This window comes from Copadichromis virginalis, linkage group LG3 (genome assembly GCF_057382275.1).
Source record: "Copadichromis virginalis isolate Kocher_CV1m ecotype Utaka linkage group LG3, C_Virginalis_male_GT1.1, whole genome shotgun sequence".
Lineage (NCBI taxonomy): Eukaryota > Metazoa > Chordata > Actinopteri > Cichliformes > Cichlidae > Copadichromis > Copadichromis virginalis.
In genome coordinates, this window is record NC_140620.1 from 11,833,270 (window position 1) to 11,850,444 (window position 17,175).

At 40.8% G+C, this 17,175-nt stretch overlaps 1 protein-coding gene across 1 annotated transcript in view; it reads left to right on the top strand.

Moving 5' to 3' along the window:
- The window catches only part of LOC146712785 (uncharacterized), a 30,310-nt gene that overhangs the window by 11,002 nt on the left and 2,133 nt on the right, over nt 1–17,175 (top strand). Inside the window, exons 2-9 of the mRNA XM_085444429.1 lie at nt 6,645–6,995; nt 7,486–7,818; nt 7,897–7,995; nt 8,683–9,009; nt 10,227–10,553; nt 11,060–11,383; nt 12,352–12,675; nt 14,892–15,218. Of these exons, the coding sequence (XP_085300555.1) occupies nt 6,645–6,995; nt 7,486–7,818; nt 7,897–7,995; nt 8,683–9,009; nt 10,227–10,553; nt 11,060–11,383; nt 12,352–12,675; nt 14,892–15,218 (2,412 nt within the window). The remainder of the gene's footprint in view (nt 1–6,644; nt 6,996–7,485; nt 7,819–7,896; nt 7,996–8,682; nt 9,010–10,226; nt 10,554–11,059; nt 11,384–12,351; nt 12,676–14,891; nt 15,219–17,175) is intronic.

Genomic DNA, 17,175 nt, shown 5'->3' on the forward strand with positions numbered 1-17,175 from the left:
AATAAAACTAAGTTGTTTAAGTAAAAATCTTTTTCAAAGAAGCACCGTCAACGTGCATAGTTTAGCTGGGCAGGAAGTCAGAAACAGTAACAGTCTAAAACAAAACGACAACAAAAACCCAGTGCAGACTAAACTTCACTTAAAAGTATGTTGGAGAGTCGTGGACACACTTGCAGATTTGTGTCTGGGCTCTGTCAAAAAGTCAGATAATATAATATAGAATACAAATTAATAATTACTGAATTGATTACTGGTGAAAAGAGCAGAAAAGAGAGTTTGATTAACAATTTCATGGGGTTGTTTATGGTCTGCCTCCTGAAGTCAAACATAAACAGACAGTGACAGAAGATACTTGACCACATGAGTTATTTCGGTGTTACATACCAGTGATTTACAGTAAATACTACTTTGACACTGTTCCAAATGACACAGAACAAAAGTAATGCTCATAATAAAGGCTGCTATATAAGAACAGACATAAATAATGAAATCGGGATAAACTTTAAAATCCCTTTAAAGGCATCTTGATGCATTCTTAATCATCCAGGAAAGTAAATCTCCAAAAGTTGATTCTGTTCATCTGGACGTAGCGTTTTGTGGGAGAAACGTTTCGTCATCCAGGTGACTTCTTCAGTCTCAGCTGACTGCAGGTTTCCCCAACCAGTACATTTGCATAATGACTGAAACCAGCCCACTGAGGAACAATGGGCTGGGAGGTCAGTTCCTTAATCTTAATTATGCAAAATCTCATGACCAACAACCACTGACCAAAACCCACTGATCAATGGCCATGAGTACCATTCAGAGTTGGGGAATGGCTGCAATCACAGCATTGTAACATGGTGACAGATGTACCCTTAGGCCCCCTCCTTGATTCAGAGATGGTCTTTCCCTTTTCACGTAATTGGCCTCCTTGACTCCACGCTCAAACCAGCGTTCCTCCCTGTCCAGGATGTTACATCCTCATCCTTGAAAGAGTGTCCACTGGCCTGTAGGTGTAAACAGACTGCAGAGTCCTGGGCTGACGAGGTAGCTCTTCTGTGTTGTGCCTATACTGTCCTTTTCCAGTATAGGTTTGATTACAGCTTTTACAGTTTTTAGTTGTTCTGGAAACACACCTGACATTAAAGAAAAGTTGACGATCTGTAACACGTCTGACTCTAAAGTCTTTGAGACCTTTTTGAAAAAACTTGTTGGCAGGACATCTAAACAGCAGGAGGAGGAGTTCAGTTTACCTAAGATGTCCTCCAGGTCTTTGCTGTTTATAGGGTGAAACTGTTTCATGGTGTTTAAACTGTTTTTTGGTGGACACAGTACATATTCTGGATCTGCTGTTGATGTACCAATTGCTTGTCTAATTTTTTGGATTTTTTCTGTGAAGAATTTGACAAAGTCATTGCAGTAGGACCTCCTTGCATTCCTCAGTTGTAAATTATAATTGTGAAGTTTCTCTTTATAAATGTCATAGTGAACCTGGAGGTTTGTTTTTCTCCATCTGCGCTCAGCTTTCCTACACTCTCTTTTTTCATTTTTGTGGAGGTTTGCTGTTTGTGGAGTTTCTCCATGGAGACTTTTTCCTTCCAGAGATAACCTTCACCTTAATGGGAGCAATAGTGTCCATTACATTTAACATGTTAGCATTGAAGCTATTGACGAGCTCATTGACTGAACCTCTGGACAGGTCAGGTGTTAATGGGAAGACCTGGTTAAAGCTCTCACTACTGTGTTCAGTTATACACCGTTTTGTGATCACGGCTGTTGATATATTTATGTGGGCTGAGATTTTACTTTCAAAGAAAACACAGTAATGATCAGACACGCCCATATCAGACACAGTAACCTTTGAAATGCTCAGGCCCTTGAAGATCAGTAGGTCAAGAGTGTGTCCTCTATTAGGTGTGGCCTCTGTTACATGCTGAGTCAGCCCAAAGTTGCCCAGAGTGTTACTCAGGTCTTTAGTCCCTTTGTCCTGAGGGTTGTCCACATGGATGTGAAAATCCATGTGGACATCATCTTATCACTCATTAGCTTATTATTCAAACATGACAAGTGAAATCTCCGCAGCTTAAACATGTGAGAGGTTGATCGCGCAGAGAATCGCTGAGCGTTATGTGTGTGTGTAAAAGCAGCAGGATATATATTTTAGTTCTGCTGAGCCAAATAAGACAGGTCAGGGTGAAGAAGTGACAGCCAAAGAAAAGCTTACCACAAAACGGAAAAGTTATGACAAATCAGACTATAAGGCAAAAAGAAAGTGCAGCTTTATGGTTTCATGGACAAAAGAATTTCTGTGGCTGGACTATGACGAGCTAAATAACATGATGTTCAAATCAAATCACTTTTATTGTCACATCACATGTGGAGTACACTGGTACAGTACATGCGAGTGAAATTCTTGTTCTGCTGGGTGTGTTGTTGGTTTTCCCTTGATTGCTGAGTTGACAAGCGCCTTTGTTACTGGGACCAGTACTTTTAAGAAAGACCCCATTAGAAGGAATGAGGCGCATGAGGAATGCATCATTGCTCAGTCTGTAGTATTTTTCCCAGAACAAACACCAATTGCAAATAACATACTAAAAATAAACCCGAAAAATCTGTTTAGAACAGCGTACTATGTTGCAAAGAGTGAATTACCACTGGCACAATTTAGCAGTCTTTGCAAACTTCAAACAGAAAACGGCCTAGATCTTGGTTCCATTTGCCTCTTACCCGTGACTTCAGTGGAAATTTCAAATTCAGGATCTGACACAGACTGATTCATGTCCTACACAGTTCTTACAAGTTCATAGAAATTTCTGTTCAATTAGAACCAAGTATTTGAGTTGATGATTGTAATTTTTATACAATGTTGTAATTTGTGTTTCAACAATTTTTTGATTAATGTTTTGTTTCTGTTACAATATTATGCTTTAATGTATAATATTGTAACAGAAACAAAACAGGAAACAAAACATTAATCAAAAAATTGCTCTCTTTTTATCTGAGTTACTGTGGTACGACATTATCTCCTCTTTCATAAAGGATGCACCAGTGCCTCCTCTAGTAAATTAGGTAATAAAAGAAAAAAATTAGTATTTAGAGGACTCTGATCATGACTGCAGATACTTCAGGGCAGGGGTCTCAAAACCTAAATGAGCTGTGGGCAAATGCTGGCACTGTCATCTCATGTGAGCACCACTTTAGTGTTCAAGTAGTACAAAACAAACAAACAAATAAGAAAAAACCCATTAATATTTCCAAAAATGTAGTGTTTGTTTTTTAAAATTTCAAATATTGTAGAACAAGACAAAACTGCAAACGTGAACGCATTTTTATTTTCTTCTCACTCTTAACTGAAGCTGCGAGTCCTAGTTCTGCCCTGGTCCTCCTCCATTAGGACATGCCTAGAAAAACCTCAGTTTGGAGGCATCCTTGTAAGATGCATGAACCAGCTCAGCTGCCATCTTTTGATACGGTAGTACTCTAAGCCTAAATCATAATATAAAATGAGTAACAGTAGGGTGGACATTAGGTAAGGCTGCACTTTTTGCAGCAATCTTGTTTAGAAAACTATTTTTGTATCAGTAATATGTTTTCTTTTTGTCTGTTAATAATCATGTGAAACTGCACATGCTTCAGCAGCTGGAGCCCAAACTCCTCTCCTGTCATAAAGGCCACCTGGTGAATAATTCCTCATATCCTGTATCTGATTGGTCTGTGGGAATGTGGTGATTTTAAACTTTAAAGATCAGCAAATATCTGAGCTCACAGTTTTCTCCCTCTCTTTTCACACACGCAGTGTTTCAGATATTTATAAATACAATCTTCTGAATATTAGCTTCCACTAATTAGGCAAAAAGTAAAGTCTGATGAAACTATGTCTCTTTCATTTTACCAACAAACTTATCTGATAAGAGTAGTAGGAGGAGTTCATTCTCTCACACTTTCCATCCTGTTCATCCACTTTTCTGTTAGCCACGCCCCCACAGGTGAACCAGCAAATCACTGCCTCCGTTCTCACAAACGTCTGATCTGTGGCCGGCCGGACTTCATTCCACAGATGTGCTTTAACAAAGTGTGAAGCTGAACTCTGAGCTGTGACAGTGAAGCAGTGTGAGAGTGTCAGTAGATGATCAGCAGAGGAAAGTGAAGCTGCTGTGAGCTGATGTCCTGAAGGGCTTTTAAAGAGTCTCTGAGTTTGACAGGAACATGAAGATGTTTGTGGTGTTTGTGATGCTCCTGCACGGTAAGTACACCTTCCTCTCTCTGCTCTCATCATCAGCTTTTCTTTCATCTCTCTCTCTTTAATGTGTTGAAGTGCAGCAGGAGGAGATTTCCATCAAACACTGGATTCTGATTCAGATCAAACTAACAATCCAAAGCAGCAACTTTCAAATCTCTGGATTCTTCTTGGTGCCTTTCAGATAAGCTCATGTTACAATCAGCTGTGTGTGTGTTTGCTTCCTGTGTTTTTTGCACTGATCTATGAATGAATCATAGATTCCTGGATACCATCCAAAAACTGAAGAAGTCAGTTGGACGAGTGATGATTCACTTCTGCCACTGAAAACGCTACGTATAGATGAACCGAATCAACTTTTTGGGTTTTCCTTATTCTCTTTAATAGGACTGCATCATCTGTTTTTACTTCAATACCTTTAATAACCTCTCCTTTGTCAGGTATTTTTAATCTGCCTACATCCTTGTAGAAAAGTTAACATAAAGTGTGTATATTGGAAACAATTAGCTTCTCATAAGAAGCATCTGATCCAGACTTTAATACTCTGCCTGAACACAAAATGTGTCTTTGGACAGCAGCTAGAAAACCCAATGGTCCGACAGCCGTTGCTGTTATACTTCTTCACCGTGTGATGAAGACATTTATGTCAGGTCTGAGTGGACCTGAAAGGCTGGTGCCAGAGGCAGGATTTTAGTTTAGTGAGTTTCTGTCAAAAAGTCAAAGTGTTCTGGAAAAAGCAGTTCTCTGAAAAAGTTCATTAGGAAACATTGAAGCTCCATCAGTCTACAAACAGCGAGAGCCTCTATAGTTCTTTCACAGTCCATAGTGGAAAAACTACATTTCTATGTCATATATAGATTCTTAAGAACCACGGGATTCCTCCTTTTATTGATTTACTTTATTAAAATAGGATCACTGTAATTTTCATCTCTTTTGTTCCTTGTTGCTGTCAGAGGATTTAACTCTGCTGAGGTTGCTGCTGAAAAAAGTCAGAGACTGCGACGCCAGCTGCTGTTGTAGTAAAAAATTTGTCTGTGAGCTGTGATACTGATATCTGTTAACTCTGACACAGCTCTAAATCGACAGAAATTCATAATGTTTTAGTTGGATATGCATTTTGTACAATTGTTTGTAGACAAAGGTTTTTGAGATTTTAAACCCCACTCTGCACAGTGGGGACGTGGACGCTGGTATGGTTTGGCTGCCGCTGCTCTCTCTATACTTAGAGCTTGGTATACTTAGACTAGCTTGTTGTATCGTCTGCACCTGTGCCTGTAATGGCTGCATGGTCTGGTGTGTTGTGCTTCATTGTCTTAGCTGTTTGGCCTGTGTTCTCTTGGCCATTTTTACTGTCACTTGTTGGCTAAATCACTGGCATTTACTGTCCACATGATGAGCTTTCTCCAAAGGGTAGCTGGCCGGCCTCTCCCTTAGAGATAGGGTGAGGGGTTTAGCCTTCCAACAGGGGCTCAGAAGGGGGCTGCTGCTCCTCCATTTCAAAAGGAGACAGTTGAGGTGAACTATGATGCCTTCTGGAGATCTCCTGGTTAAGCTATTCCAGACATGTCCAACTGGGAGGAGGCCCCAGGGTAGACCTAGGACATGGTGGAGAGATTATATCTCTCAGCTGGCCTGGGAACGCCTTGGTGTTCCCTAAAAAGGCTGGAGAAAGAAATGGATAGATACTATAATTATAAAAGGATTATAATGCTCAACCTTTCCAAAAGAAATATGAAACATTGTCTTGCAACAAAAAAACATTCAAGAAAGAAGACAGAAAGTGAGGCTTGGACTCTATGGATAATGGTGACGTATGTTTTTGACACTGAAAAAATAAAACACTGCTAATATCCTTATTCAAAAATCTTTCTCTCACTTTCGCAACCCTTGGCCGTGCGCTACGTCCGTTTTTTTTCCTCCTTCTCCATGACTTGGCGTGGTACTGAAATAGAGAGACACGAGCCTTCGCTGACACCCATCTCCTGTAGCTCAAGACTGAAGCTCAAGTTTTTATAATTTTCACTCTTTAACAATTAATTTTCTAACAAAAGAGTTTTAATCAATTTAAAAAAAACTTAGTTATCCTTCATCCTTCAGCTGTCTCAGCCTCTTCAGCTTCCAGAGAGAAACATGTATAATGCCTGGTTTTGCCAATCCAATCAGTCCATTTTTGTAAGTTTAGCTTGTGTTATCTTGCCCTGCTCAGTATCTGAGAGAATGTTTTGGAGGAATAGTGTTTCTCTTCACTGCTGCACAGAACTGATGATATTCTGATTCACGGTGCACTGAGGTTATTCAGGGTGCAGCCTGTTCACTCATTTTAAAATGTAAATAACAAAGAGTTCGTTCCTTGAATTTATGTTTCTGATTACATTTAGTGTTTCTTGTTTTTTAGTAAATTTGGGTTCTTTCTGTTTGTGCTCAGTTTCCCAGTATACCACATTGGCTGTTGTGGTAGAAGTTTATGAGGGAGAAAGATCTGTCCTCCTGCCCTGCCTGTACTCAGGTTTCATACCTGAGGACTCCACAGTTATCTGGACTCTCAATGATCTTGTTCCCAAACCTGTCCACCTACGAGGAAAAGGAGGAGATGATCTTAATGGGCAGATCCAGCAGTACAAAGGGCGTACATCAATGAATCCCTATGCTCTCATCACAAAAGATTTCACCCTTACTCTGAGAAGGCCAACAAAGACTGACTCCGGCAACTACACCTGCTCCATCAGTGCAGGAGAAAGTGAACGGAGACTGAGAAGCATCCAACTGCATATCAAAGGTCAAACCCTAAAACCTGCTGTACTTATTGGTCAGAAGTCAGTGCTGCAGACAAAGGTCACGTAAAGCTGAAGATAACTAAATTGTTCTAAATGTCTTGATGAAACCAGCGCAGTAAGAAACTAGGACTGCTGTGGAAGCCACACCAAAAAGCTGAGCTCAGTCACTCAAAATAATGACCTTTTACACATCAGCCAATTTGAAACATTCAGAATTTCCTTTCCTTAGATGTGTCAGAACAAGTGATGTGTTGATAAGCAGGTGATTTAATGCCCATAATATTCATTGTGATCCCTCACCCATTTGTGAGTGTAGCAATATTACATAAATTCCAGTTACAATAGAAAACAAAAAGAGCCAAAGACTGTTTTGGTACATTATTAATGTTTACAGAACAGAATCAAAGATCAGGAATGTGGATACTGAACCAAGCTCCATTTACAATCAGTGTCAGTGCAGCTGATTCTACGGTTGTTTTCTTATCCTCTCAGACCAGCAGGTGGACATGAAGGTGGAGGAAGGCTCACAGTCTGTCATCCTGCCCTGCAAAACAAAACCTAACATACCCGAGGCCACCAGAGTGGAGTGGACTCGCTCTGACCTCGGACTCATGGTGGTCCATGAGTATTCAAATCAAAGTGGCCAACTTATGACTCAGGACGAAGTTTACAGAGACCGAACGAAGATGAATGAAGACCTGCTGAGAACTGGAGACCTCAGTCTGACCCTGAAACACCCCACAGAGAGAGACACAGGACGATACATCTGCACCATCTACAGGGACAAAGACATCCTCAGATGGAAAGTAGTGCTGCAGGTCAAAGGTCAGTGCTGTACTTACAGGTCAGAGGTCAATGTTGTGGACACAGGTCAGAAAACTTTTCGTTTTCTTTTCATCACAGAACAGTTTCCATCCTGGGCCACAGCTCTCCTGGTTCTCCTGATTCTTCTTGTTATTTCCGCGGTTCTATTATTTCATTTCCGGCACTATTTCATGTCAGGTGAGTGTCTCCTACTACACTACCCATAATGCCGATGGTCAGCAGGTGTCCTCTGGTGGCTCCTTGACTGCGGCTCACACAAACTTGTTCCAGAAGCTGAAAGAGTTGAGAGTTACAAACAGATGATACAGAGAGCTGAAGAGAAACTTCCAGGTTTGTTCCAGAAGTCAGAAAACCTCCTTCAGACTCAGTCATTGATCAGTGAAACAGCTCCACAGCATGACTTTACTAAACAGTGTGTGTGCTTCACTGCATTGATCTGACACAGAGGCTGCATGTGGACAAGCTGTTCTTCTTCTGTGGTGGTAAACAGCAGCTGACATGGAAACATGTGCTGACAGTAAATGTTGCAGCAGCTTCAGTAAATGTTCCTCCTTGAGTTGTGCTCAGTCATGTGGTGGAGAGCTTCAGATGTTCAGACACATGAGATCTTCATGGTTTCTGTGCTGATGTGTGTGAGACATGGCCGACTGTGGAGGCTCAGTCTGTCTGTTCTTCTTCATCCAACATGTCTGCAGCACTTTACAGGACGCTGCAGACTAGTTACCAAAGAACGAGTCAGGAACACATCAGGAACAAACTGAGACACAATCTGACTGAGACTAGAAGACAAGGAGGGACAGGGAGGTCATGTGACCATCACAGCTGCTGCTGATGTCATCATGTTGTGCTTTGTTGTCCTCTCAGATTACAAGGTGGAGGTGGATTCAGGGGTGGAGTCTGTCCGGCTGCCCTGCAAAGCTATAGTCGGATTCCTTAAAGACACTAGAGTGGAGTGGACAAACAGAGACAACAGGAAGATCCACATATATCAGAATGGCTCTGATCAGCCTGGAGAACAGGACGAGTTTTACAGAGAACGAACGAAGATGAAGACAAACTTGCTGAAAACTGGAGACCTCAGTCTGACTCTTGAATATCCCACAGATGAAGACACAAACACCTACACCTGCTGCGTCTACAGTATGAAGGGAGACATCTTGTTAACAAAAACTGTGAAACTCAGTGTCAGAGGTCAGTGCTGTTGTCATAGGGCAGAACGTAGTTCATTTTTATTTGTATTTCATATGATATACATTTATGAGATTTTTAAGACTAATTTTCCTCAAATATTTTAACCTTCAACTCAATACAGTTCCTCAGTGATTTAGAAAGGCAGAGTTTATTGATTAGCAGCAAGTTGGTTGAAATTTACCAGCATAAAGCTAAAGGAGCATTTCTTAGAACATGTAGAAAATGAGACAACCCATATGGAAAAGATATATATATAAATCTTATAAAGTTTGTATCTGTCTTGTGTGAAACTTGTATGAAAAGCATATAAGATCCCTTGAAAAATTAAATAATGAAACTTGTATGTTTTGGATACTTACTAAAACGATGTATGAAAGTAATGAGAAAGTGGCCACTTTCATGAGTAATCACATATAAGTTCTTACTATTTCTTTTCCATATGGGACAGTTTGTAAAAGTTTTTCAGCAAATTTGAAAAAGGATGATTAACATTATCTCATGGATTAGTAAATGACACACATATATGTATACACACACACACACACACACACACACACACACACACACACACACATATATAGATAGATAGATATATCTATATATGTAGAACAACGTCTCTCTGAGATATTTATTTACGTACGGATACAAGAACTATTTCACACCACCTGTAAGAACTCTCTATAATGCAAAATATCTGTCTGGCAGAGAATCATCTGCACTTACATTTTTGCTGGAGTATGAAATGTTTTATTTAAATACTATTATTACTAATAATAAACATGCATAGCCAATTGATCTGTATCTGGAGCAGAAAGCCTAGCTAACAAAGAAAGTTGATGATCACTTTGTTAATAAACATGATCTCTGACTGGGGTCAGGTAACACAATTAAAGCCTGGATATCCTGAATTTGCTTCCCAAGATGCCCCCAGGTAACTAGTTGTTTCCTGCAGTGAGCTACTTGATTCTCTTTCAAAGAACAACAACAAAGCTTGTCTCTGGACATGTGACAGTGATGTTGAGGTCTTTAAGAAACAGACAGCTGTGACGCTGATTGGAAAAACAACAAAGGCAATATTGTCTCTGTTCAGTGGCATAATCTGACTGATTAGTAAAATGTGTTTTGACTTGAAATATTTCACTTCAACTACTAAATGTAAATCATGCTCAGTGTTGCTGCTTTTTTCTGTATAGCTCATATTTTTGGTGTCCTCTCAGTTTACACAGTAGAGGTGGTTTCAGGGGTGGAGACTGTCCTGTTACCCTGCAAAACCAGGACTAACCTGCCTGAAGATGCTAGAGTGGAGTGGATGGACAGTGACTATGAGAAGGTCCATGTTTATCAGAATGGCTTTGACCAGCTGGAAGAACAAGACCAAGATTATAAAGATCGAACACAGATGAATAAAGAACTGCTGAGAACTGGAGACCTCAGTCTGACCCTGAAGTACCCCACAGACTGGGACACTGACATCTACACCTGCACCATCTACAGCAGGGAGGGAAACATCCTGAAAAAGAAACAAGTGAAGCTGAAAGTCAGAGGTCAGTGCTGTAGATCAAGCTCAGGGATCAAAGCAAAGTTAGTTTTCATTTGTACGTAGTTGTGGTAGCGGGTCTTGCCACTGTCGATGCTTTTCAGTAAGGATAAGAGTCAAGTTGTGGTTTGCACACACTATAAATACTTCTAATTGTATATTGAACGTGCCTGGCTGTGGAGTGCCGACTGCTCACAAGCTCATGCGGATGTCTGCTGTGCAGTTTCCTGTATAAGAGGAAAAAGGTTAATGAGCTATGGAAGACAGGTCCTTCAGTTTTACAGGCACTGTTTCCACACCACTCTACAGCTGTGCAGTTAAAGCACGCCCCAACAGCCACATACCCCAGGGTGAGCTAGAAATATGTTACAAGGATCCCAAACTCATCTGCCATTTTCTGGGCTTAAGAGAGAAACAGACTCCACTTGTTTGTGAGGTTACAGTTTTGTAAAAAGAACCTTGTGTCACATTATATAAGAAGAAAGCTCATTTTCTGCTTTGTTGTGCTGTCAGGTATCAAGGTGAACAGGGTTTCAGACAGCGAGTCTGTCCAACTGCCCTTCACAACCACAGAAAATCTGCCTGAAGATGTAAAAGCAGAGTGGATAGACAGAGAGAACAGGAAGGTCCACGTGTATAAGAACGGTTCTGACCAGCTTGAAGAACAGGACAAGGTTTACAGAGGCCGAACAGAGGTGAATAAAGACCTGCTGAAAACTGGAGACCTCAGTCTGACCCTGAAATACCCCACAGACTGGGACACAAAGACATACACCTGCACCGTCTACAAGGAGGGAAACATCCTGATGAAGAAACAAGTGGAGCTGAAAGTCCAAGGTCAGCGTGTGCTTGAAATCTGAACGCCATTTTTGACATTGATTTCTGCATCCATTTTCTTTTGCCTAATTAGTTCAGAGCAGAGGTAGGTGGGTGCTTGTAGCTTACCCCAGCTACCATGGGGCAGGAGGTGGATACACCAAGGATAGGTCGCCAATGTGTTGCAGATCACAATCTGTTGTTAACACAGAGAGACAGACAACCATTCACATTCACATTTATGGGCAATTTAGAAGCTAACCAAACAATAATATCTTTGACCTGTGGGAGGAAGCCAGAGTACAGACAGTACAGACAGAACCCACGCAGACAGAAAAAAAAATGCAAAATCTTCACAGACAGACCCCAGCCAGGCGGTGGAGTCAAACTCAGGCAACAGTGCTAACCTTCTCGCCATTACCCACTTAATTTCTCAAATCATTTAAGCATATTAAAGGTGGTGCTTGATTCTTATATCACATTAGTGATGGTACGTCTGTCTGTGGTGTGGATCCAAACAGAAAAATAACTGTTAATAAACTTCTCAGTGGGCAGTGGCCTCGGGGACTGTCTGGAAGTGGGAAGCAGCCCAGCCAATGATTCAGTTTGCTTTGAGGAAACAGTCCATCTGATGTTATCAGATCATCAACTTTGAAGGAATTCATTTGATTTGACTGAATTCGATTTTCAGTGATGCTGTTTGACCTTGAATCTTTTTTAGAAATACAAATGTTCCATTTTATATCTACGACAAAAAGACCCAGACAAAAGCTCCACACTGACAGGAGAAATTGCTGTAAAGTAGGAAATGGACAAAAATAGCACCATCAGTCTCTGATCATCTCTAACATTTTGAACTTGTTTTCACTTTCTAGATATCTGTCATGTTACCTTCTACTCTCATATGCTTCTGTCCCTCAGTTTTCTCTACAACACTGAAAAGCCAGCTGCTGTCTGAACAGCTCATGTTGTCTTTGTTGTTGTCTCAGTCTGTCAGGTGGAGGAGGAGGAGGGGGTGGAGTCTGTCAAGCTGCCCTTCAGAACAACAGAAAACCTGCCCGAAGATGCCAAAGTGCAGTGGAAGGTCAGTGGTGATAGGATGGTCCATGTGTTTAAGAACGGCTCTGACCAGCCTGAAGAGCAGGACCAGTTTTACAGAGACCGAACGAAGATTAATAAAGACCTGCTGAGAACTGGAGACCTCAGTCTGACCCTGAAACAGCCCACAGAGAGAGACAGTGGAGAGTACAGATGTAAAGTCTACGGGAAGATCAATAGATACAAAAAAGTACTGCTCAAAGTCAAAATCACAGGTTGTTACTTTTTCCTTTGATTCTTTGTATGTATGTGTTGTTGTTGTTGTTGTTTTTTAACTAGAATTCCTAAAATATGTTTGATATACACATGTGTGATAGAAAACATTTTAAACTTGACATGAAGACATTTGGATCAGGAATAAGTTGGCTTGTTTTTATATTTATTTACGTGTGTGTGCGTGTGTGTGCGTGTGTGTGCGTGTGTGTGCGTGTGTGTGTGCGCGTGTGCGCGTGTGCGTGTGTGGATAGATAGATAGAGATCAATTTGGCTCAAAGTAATTAATATGGTGTGCATTTATAGTTCATTTCAGGTGTTTTCAGTTACTTAAAACTAGAGATGGACCGATCCGATATTACGTATCGGTATCGGTCCGATACTGACCTAAATTACTGGATCGGATATCGGAGAAAAATAAAAAATTTAATCCGATCCATTAAATATCACGAAAGCATCTCACAAAACTTGCAACACGCCGTAACTCACCTCAGAACGTTAGCACTCGGAGCAGTATGCATCACATGATAGAGCGGCTGTGGCATGCCGACCTGTCGGTGGTCTGGATAGCATTTGGAGCTTCGCTAGCAACCTGGCATTTCATCTCCGACAAAGTTATCCTGAGAGAAGTAAAGCAAGTGTGTAAGTCCATCTCTGAATGTTTGTAAAGCATTCCTGCGTTAAGCTTAACAAACGATATATGGAGCGACTGCCTCTTCTTGCTGCTACTTCAATCATGAAACTGCTTAACGATCAGCTGATCGGCTTTTCTGTCGCGAGTCCATCTCTCTGGTTTGCTTTTGGCCCACTTTGCACCAGAAAGAGGAAACCAGCGGCTGAACAACAGCAGCACGTTTAAGCTTGATCAGCTGTTGTTAGAATTTATTTAATATTACTTTCTACTCGAGGATCTTTTTCTACGTAGCTGACGCTGGTAACTGTGCAGGGGCGGATCTAGCAAAGTTTAGCCAGGGGGGCCGATAGGGCATTAACAGGGAAAAGGGGGCACAAAGACATACTTTTCTTTCTTATTCTCATTTAAAATGTCGAGCTTTTAATAAATAATTATCTGACACCCAAAGTTTTAATTTGATGCAAAATGAATAGAAGTCCATTACTGTATATAGTAACTATTAAGTCTAATATATATACCCTAGTAAGCTATAGTACTTTTTCCTTTGGGAAGGTACCATCTGTGCAGTCTGCAATTTTGTTGAAGAAAGATGTTGAATCTATTTAATATTTCTTGAAAAATAATTGATTTCTGTGCATTTTTTTTCACACTGCATCAAATTAAGGTTGATTACGGCGATTAAGCATCATGAGGTGGAGCGTGAGGGGTGGTTCCCTATTTTTTATTTATTTATTTTTGTTGTTGCTGGGAGTTGGAACCCTATTAGTTAGGTTGCTTAATATTTACGCTAAGTACTCTTTAAAATACCAGAATAGGGAGGATGGTGTAGGTTTAAGTTTATTAGATTGATCAGTATTGCTGAAATATGAAATATTTTTTTTTGCATACAGGTATAACAGAATAGCTTTAGTGTAGTTGTTGTTTTAAACTTGAGTATGAACTTATACAAAATGCAGCAAGATATTTAAAAAACAGTTTTGTTGATTAAAAAACACTATCGGATTCATATCGGTATCGGCAGATATCCAAATTTATGATATCGGTATCGGTATCGGACATAAAAAAGTGGTATCGTGCCATCTCTACTTAAAACAATTAAAAGAGAAAGGAGTTAAAATAAGCAATTTGTAAGATTTAAAGTAATTGAAAGTTTATTCTTGCTAAGTGGAGGCTCGACAATTTATTACTGCTTCATTCCTAAAGCTTAGAGTCTAAAGACCATTTATTTATTAATTTATTGAAAAAAGTTAGTACAGCAAGCCATAAAATAAACGATAAAAACCCCAACAAAAAACAGAGCCATTCATAACTCTGCACCATCTATGTTCAGAGATTGAGGCTCAAATCGGCTCAAAGTGTCCCATTTTCACTGATTGTTTCCCGACGACATGCTTCACGTGTGATATGGATCCTCTGCTGAAGGAATCTGCTTTCTATCCACAACCTGTTGATCCGTGTCTGACTAACAGCAGCGCAGGAAGCCCTGCAGTTACAGAGAAACTGTCTGAGTCCCATCCAGTCAATGCTGCTCAGTGTTGCTGCTGCTGGCTGTTCAGCTCATTTTCTGCTTTGTTCTATTCTCAGTCCCCAAAGTGGAGGTGGATTCAGGCATTGAGTCTGTTCAACTGCCCGTTGAAATCAAAGCCCACCTGCCCAAAGACGTTAAAGTGGAGTGGAAAGACGGTTCGTACAGAAAGATCCACATATATCAGAACGGCTCTGATCAGTTTGAAGAACAGGACAAGGTTTACAGAGACCGAACAGAGATTAATGAAGACCTGCTGAACACTGGAGACCTCAGTCTGACCTTGAAATACCCTACAGACTGGGACACAAACACCTACACCTGCATCCTCCTCAGCAGGGAGGGAAAGATTCTGCTGAAGAGAAAGGTGGAGCTGAAGGTCAGAGGTCAGTGCAGCCTCGTGTAAGCATGTATGCAAAATCTAAGGTCCATTTTTGGCATTGATTTCTTACAATATGAGCCTAACTGTGACGACCAGATGTTGTCAGTACTTCGCAGGGACTTGTTTCCATACAGAAGAATATCTGATGAAGTAGAACTTAAAAATACCAATACACATGATCACTGCAAAAGTATATTAAATGAAATCCAGATACTTATAAGCTGTGAACAGTGGTTTATTCTATTATTCTTGAACAAAATACAGAGTACTGCACCAACACTGAAGTCCAGGCTTTGTTAGCTGAGATTTAATTAAACTATTACCACCAGAATCTGCAGCCATTATAATTGGGAGCCAAGAACACTGTGAAGGCCCTCTTGTATCTGCTCCATTTATTATTTTATGCCTTTTTGCGGTCCTTAACATGCTTCAAAAATACATGAAATTTTGCACATGCTTCAGGCCTGGTTGACATATTTTATTGATTTCATACATGGGCATTTCAAGATGGCTCTAGAACACCACCTATACAGGATGTGATGAATTCCTACAGAGACACACTTTGAACATTCACACATACACATACATATGCCACCTGTAAGATTTCAACAATAACAACAACAACAACAAAAATCAGCCCAGGCACTAGGAGGTGATGCATCCATATGTTGTCTGCCATGGAGCCCAGACCTACAACTCCATCCAGGCTTTCCTGCACCCCTTTGATAGTCCTAGTTCACAATGGTGCCTGCATTTTTATTTCATCTGAAATATCTGGCCTCCTTAGTGTGCCTCCCAAATCTTAGCCACTCTCTTTAGATGTTCTTGAATTGACTGGAGTTTAGCCCTCTCAGTGCTCCTAATCTTCAGTACCTAGGTGGCTCTAAAGTGCTGCCAAAGTCCATTTCTAACTTGACTGAAGTAATTGCTGTCCCACACTGTCTTCCTTCTCTCACCCCAACCGGTCGCAGCAGATGGCCCCACCCCTCCCTGAGCCTGGTTCTGCCGGAGGTTTCTTCCTGTTAAAAGGGAGTTTTTCCTTCCCACTTTCACCAAAGTGCTGCTCATAGGGGGTCATATGATTGTTGGGTTTCTCTCTCTCTACTGTACACTAAAAAAACCCACTTTAAGGCAATTGTTGTTGTGATTTGGAGCTCTATAAATAAAATTGAATTGAATTGTCAGAGGTGGAGTTTGGTAACTAGTCCATATCATGATGGACAGATGGCACGTACACAGGCTGGCCAGACGATGCAATTCTTGGTGACATCTGTACCTTTGGAGGAAAGCTCCAAGTTTGTTCCATCTGTGTCTAAGATCTTGTGAATTATTCTTGTGATAGGGCGAATCTCTTCTCTTCATCTTCGTCTGACTCCTGAAATCAATAGTAACAGTACTCTCTGTCTGAGTTTTCTATCTCTAAATCATCAGTTTTCTCCTCCTTTTACTGTCCCAGAAAATCTCCCATTCACTCTCATTCCCACAGATCCACTGTGGTTCTTCTTCTGGCTTCTTCTATCTCTTCTGTTTTGTTCTGAAATCTCATGTTGCTGTAGCCACTTGTACTTTTTCTCTTTTTCTGGGATTCTTTGCACCTCACTGTAGTCTCTGACAACTGGTGAGTGATGGGTTTTTCTCCATTCTACCACTGGCAGCATGTCCACTAAAGATAACGCTCCTGATGATAGAGTGCTAAATTGTGTAACTTCAGTTCGCCAACAAAGCTGAATATAAATGTGGAGCCATAGATGTGGCCTCTACAGATGCTGGTCTGGCTTCAGTCACCTTGAGACTCTGACTTTGTGTTGGATGATGCTGCCTCTTCCTTTTAATCATCGTTTGACACACTGTTGCTATTATCACCAGAAGATCTCTCTTAATTTACATATCAGCTTTCCTTGGACCCCAACGTTTTCTTCCTCCTTCTTTCCATGCGACATGTGCCTTATCATGTTCCTCTT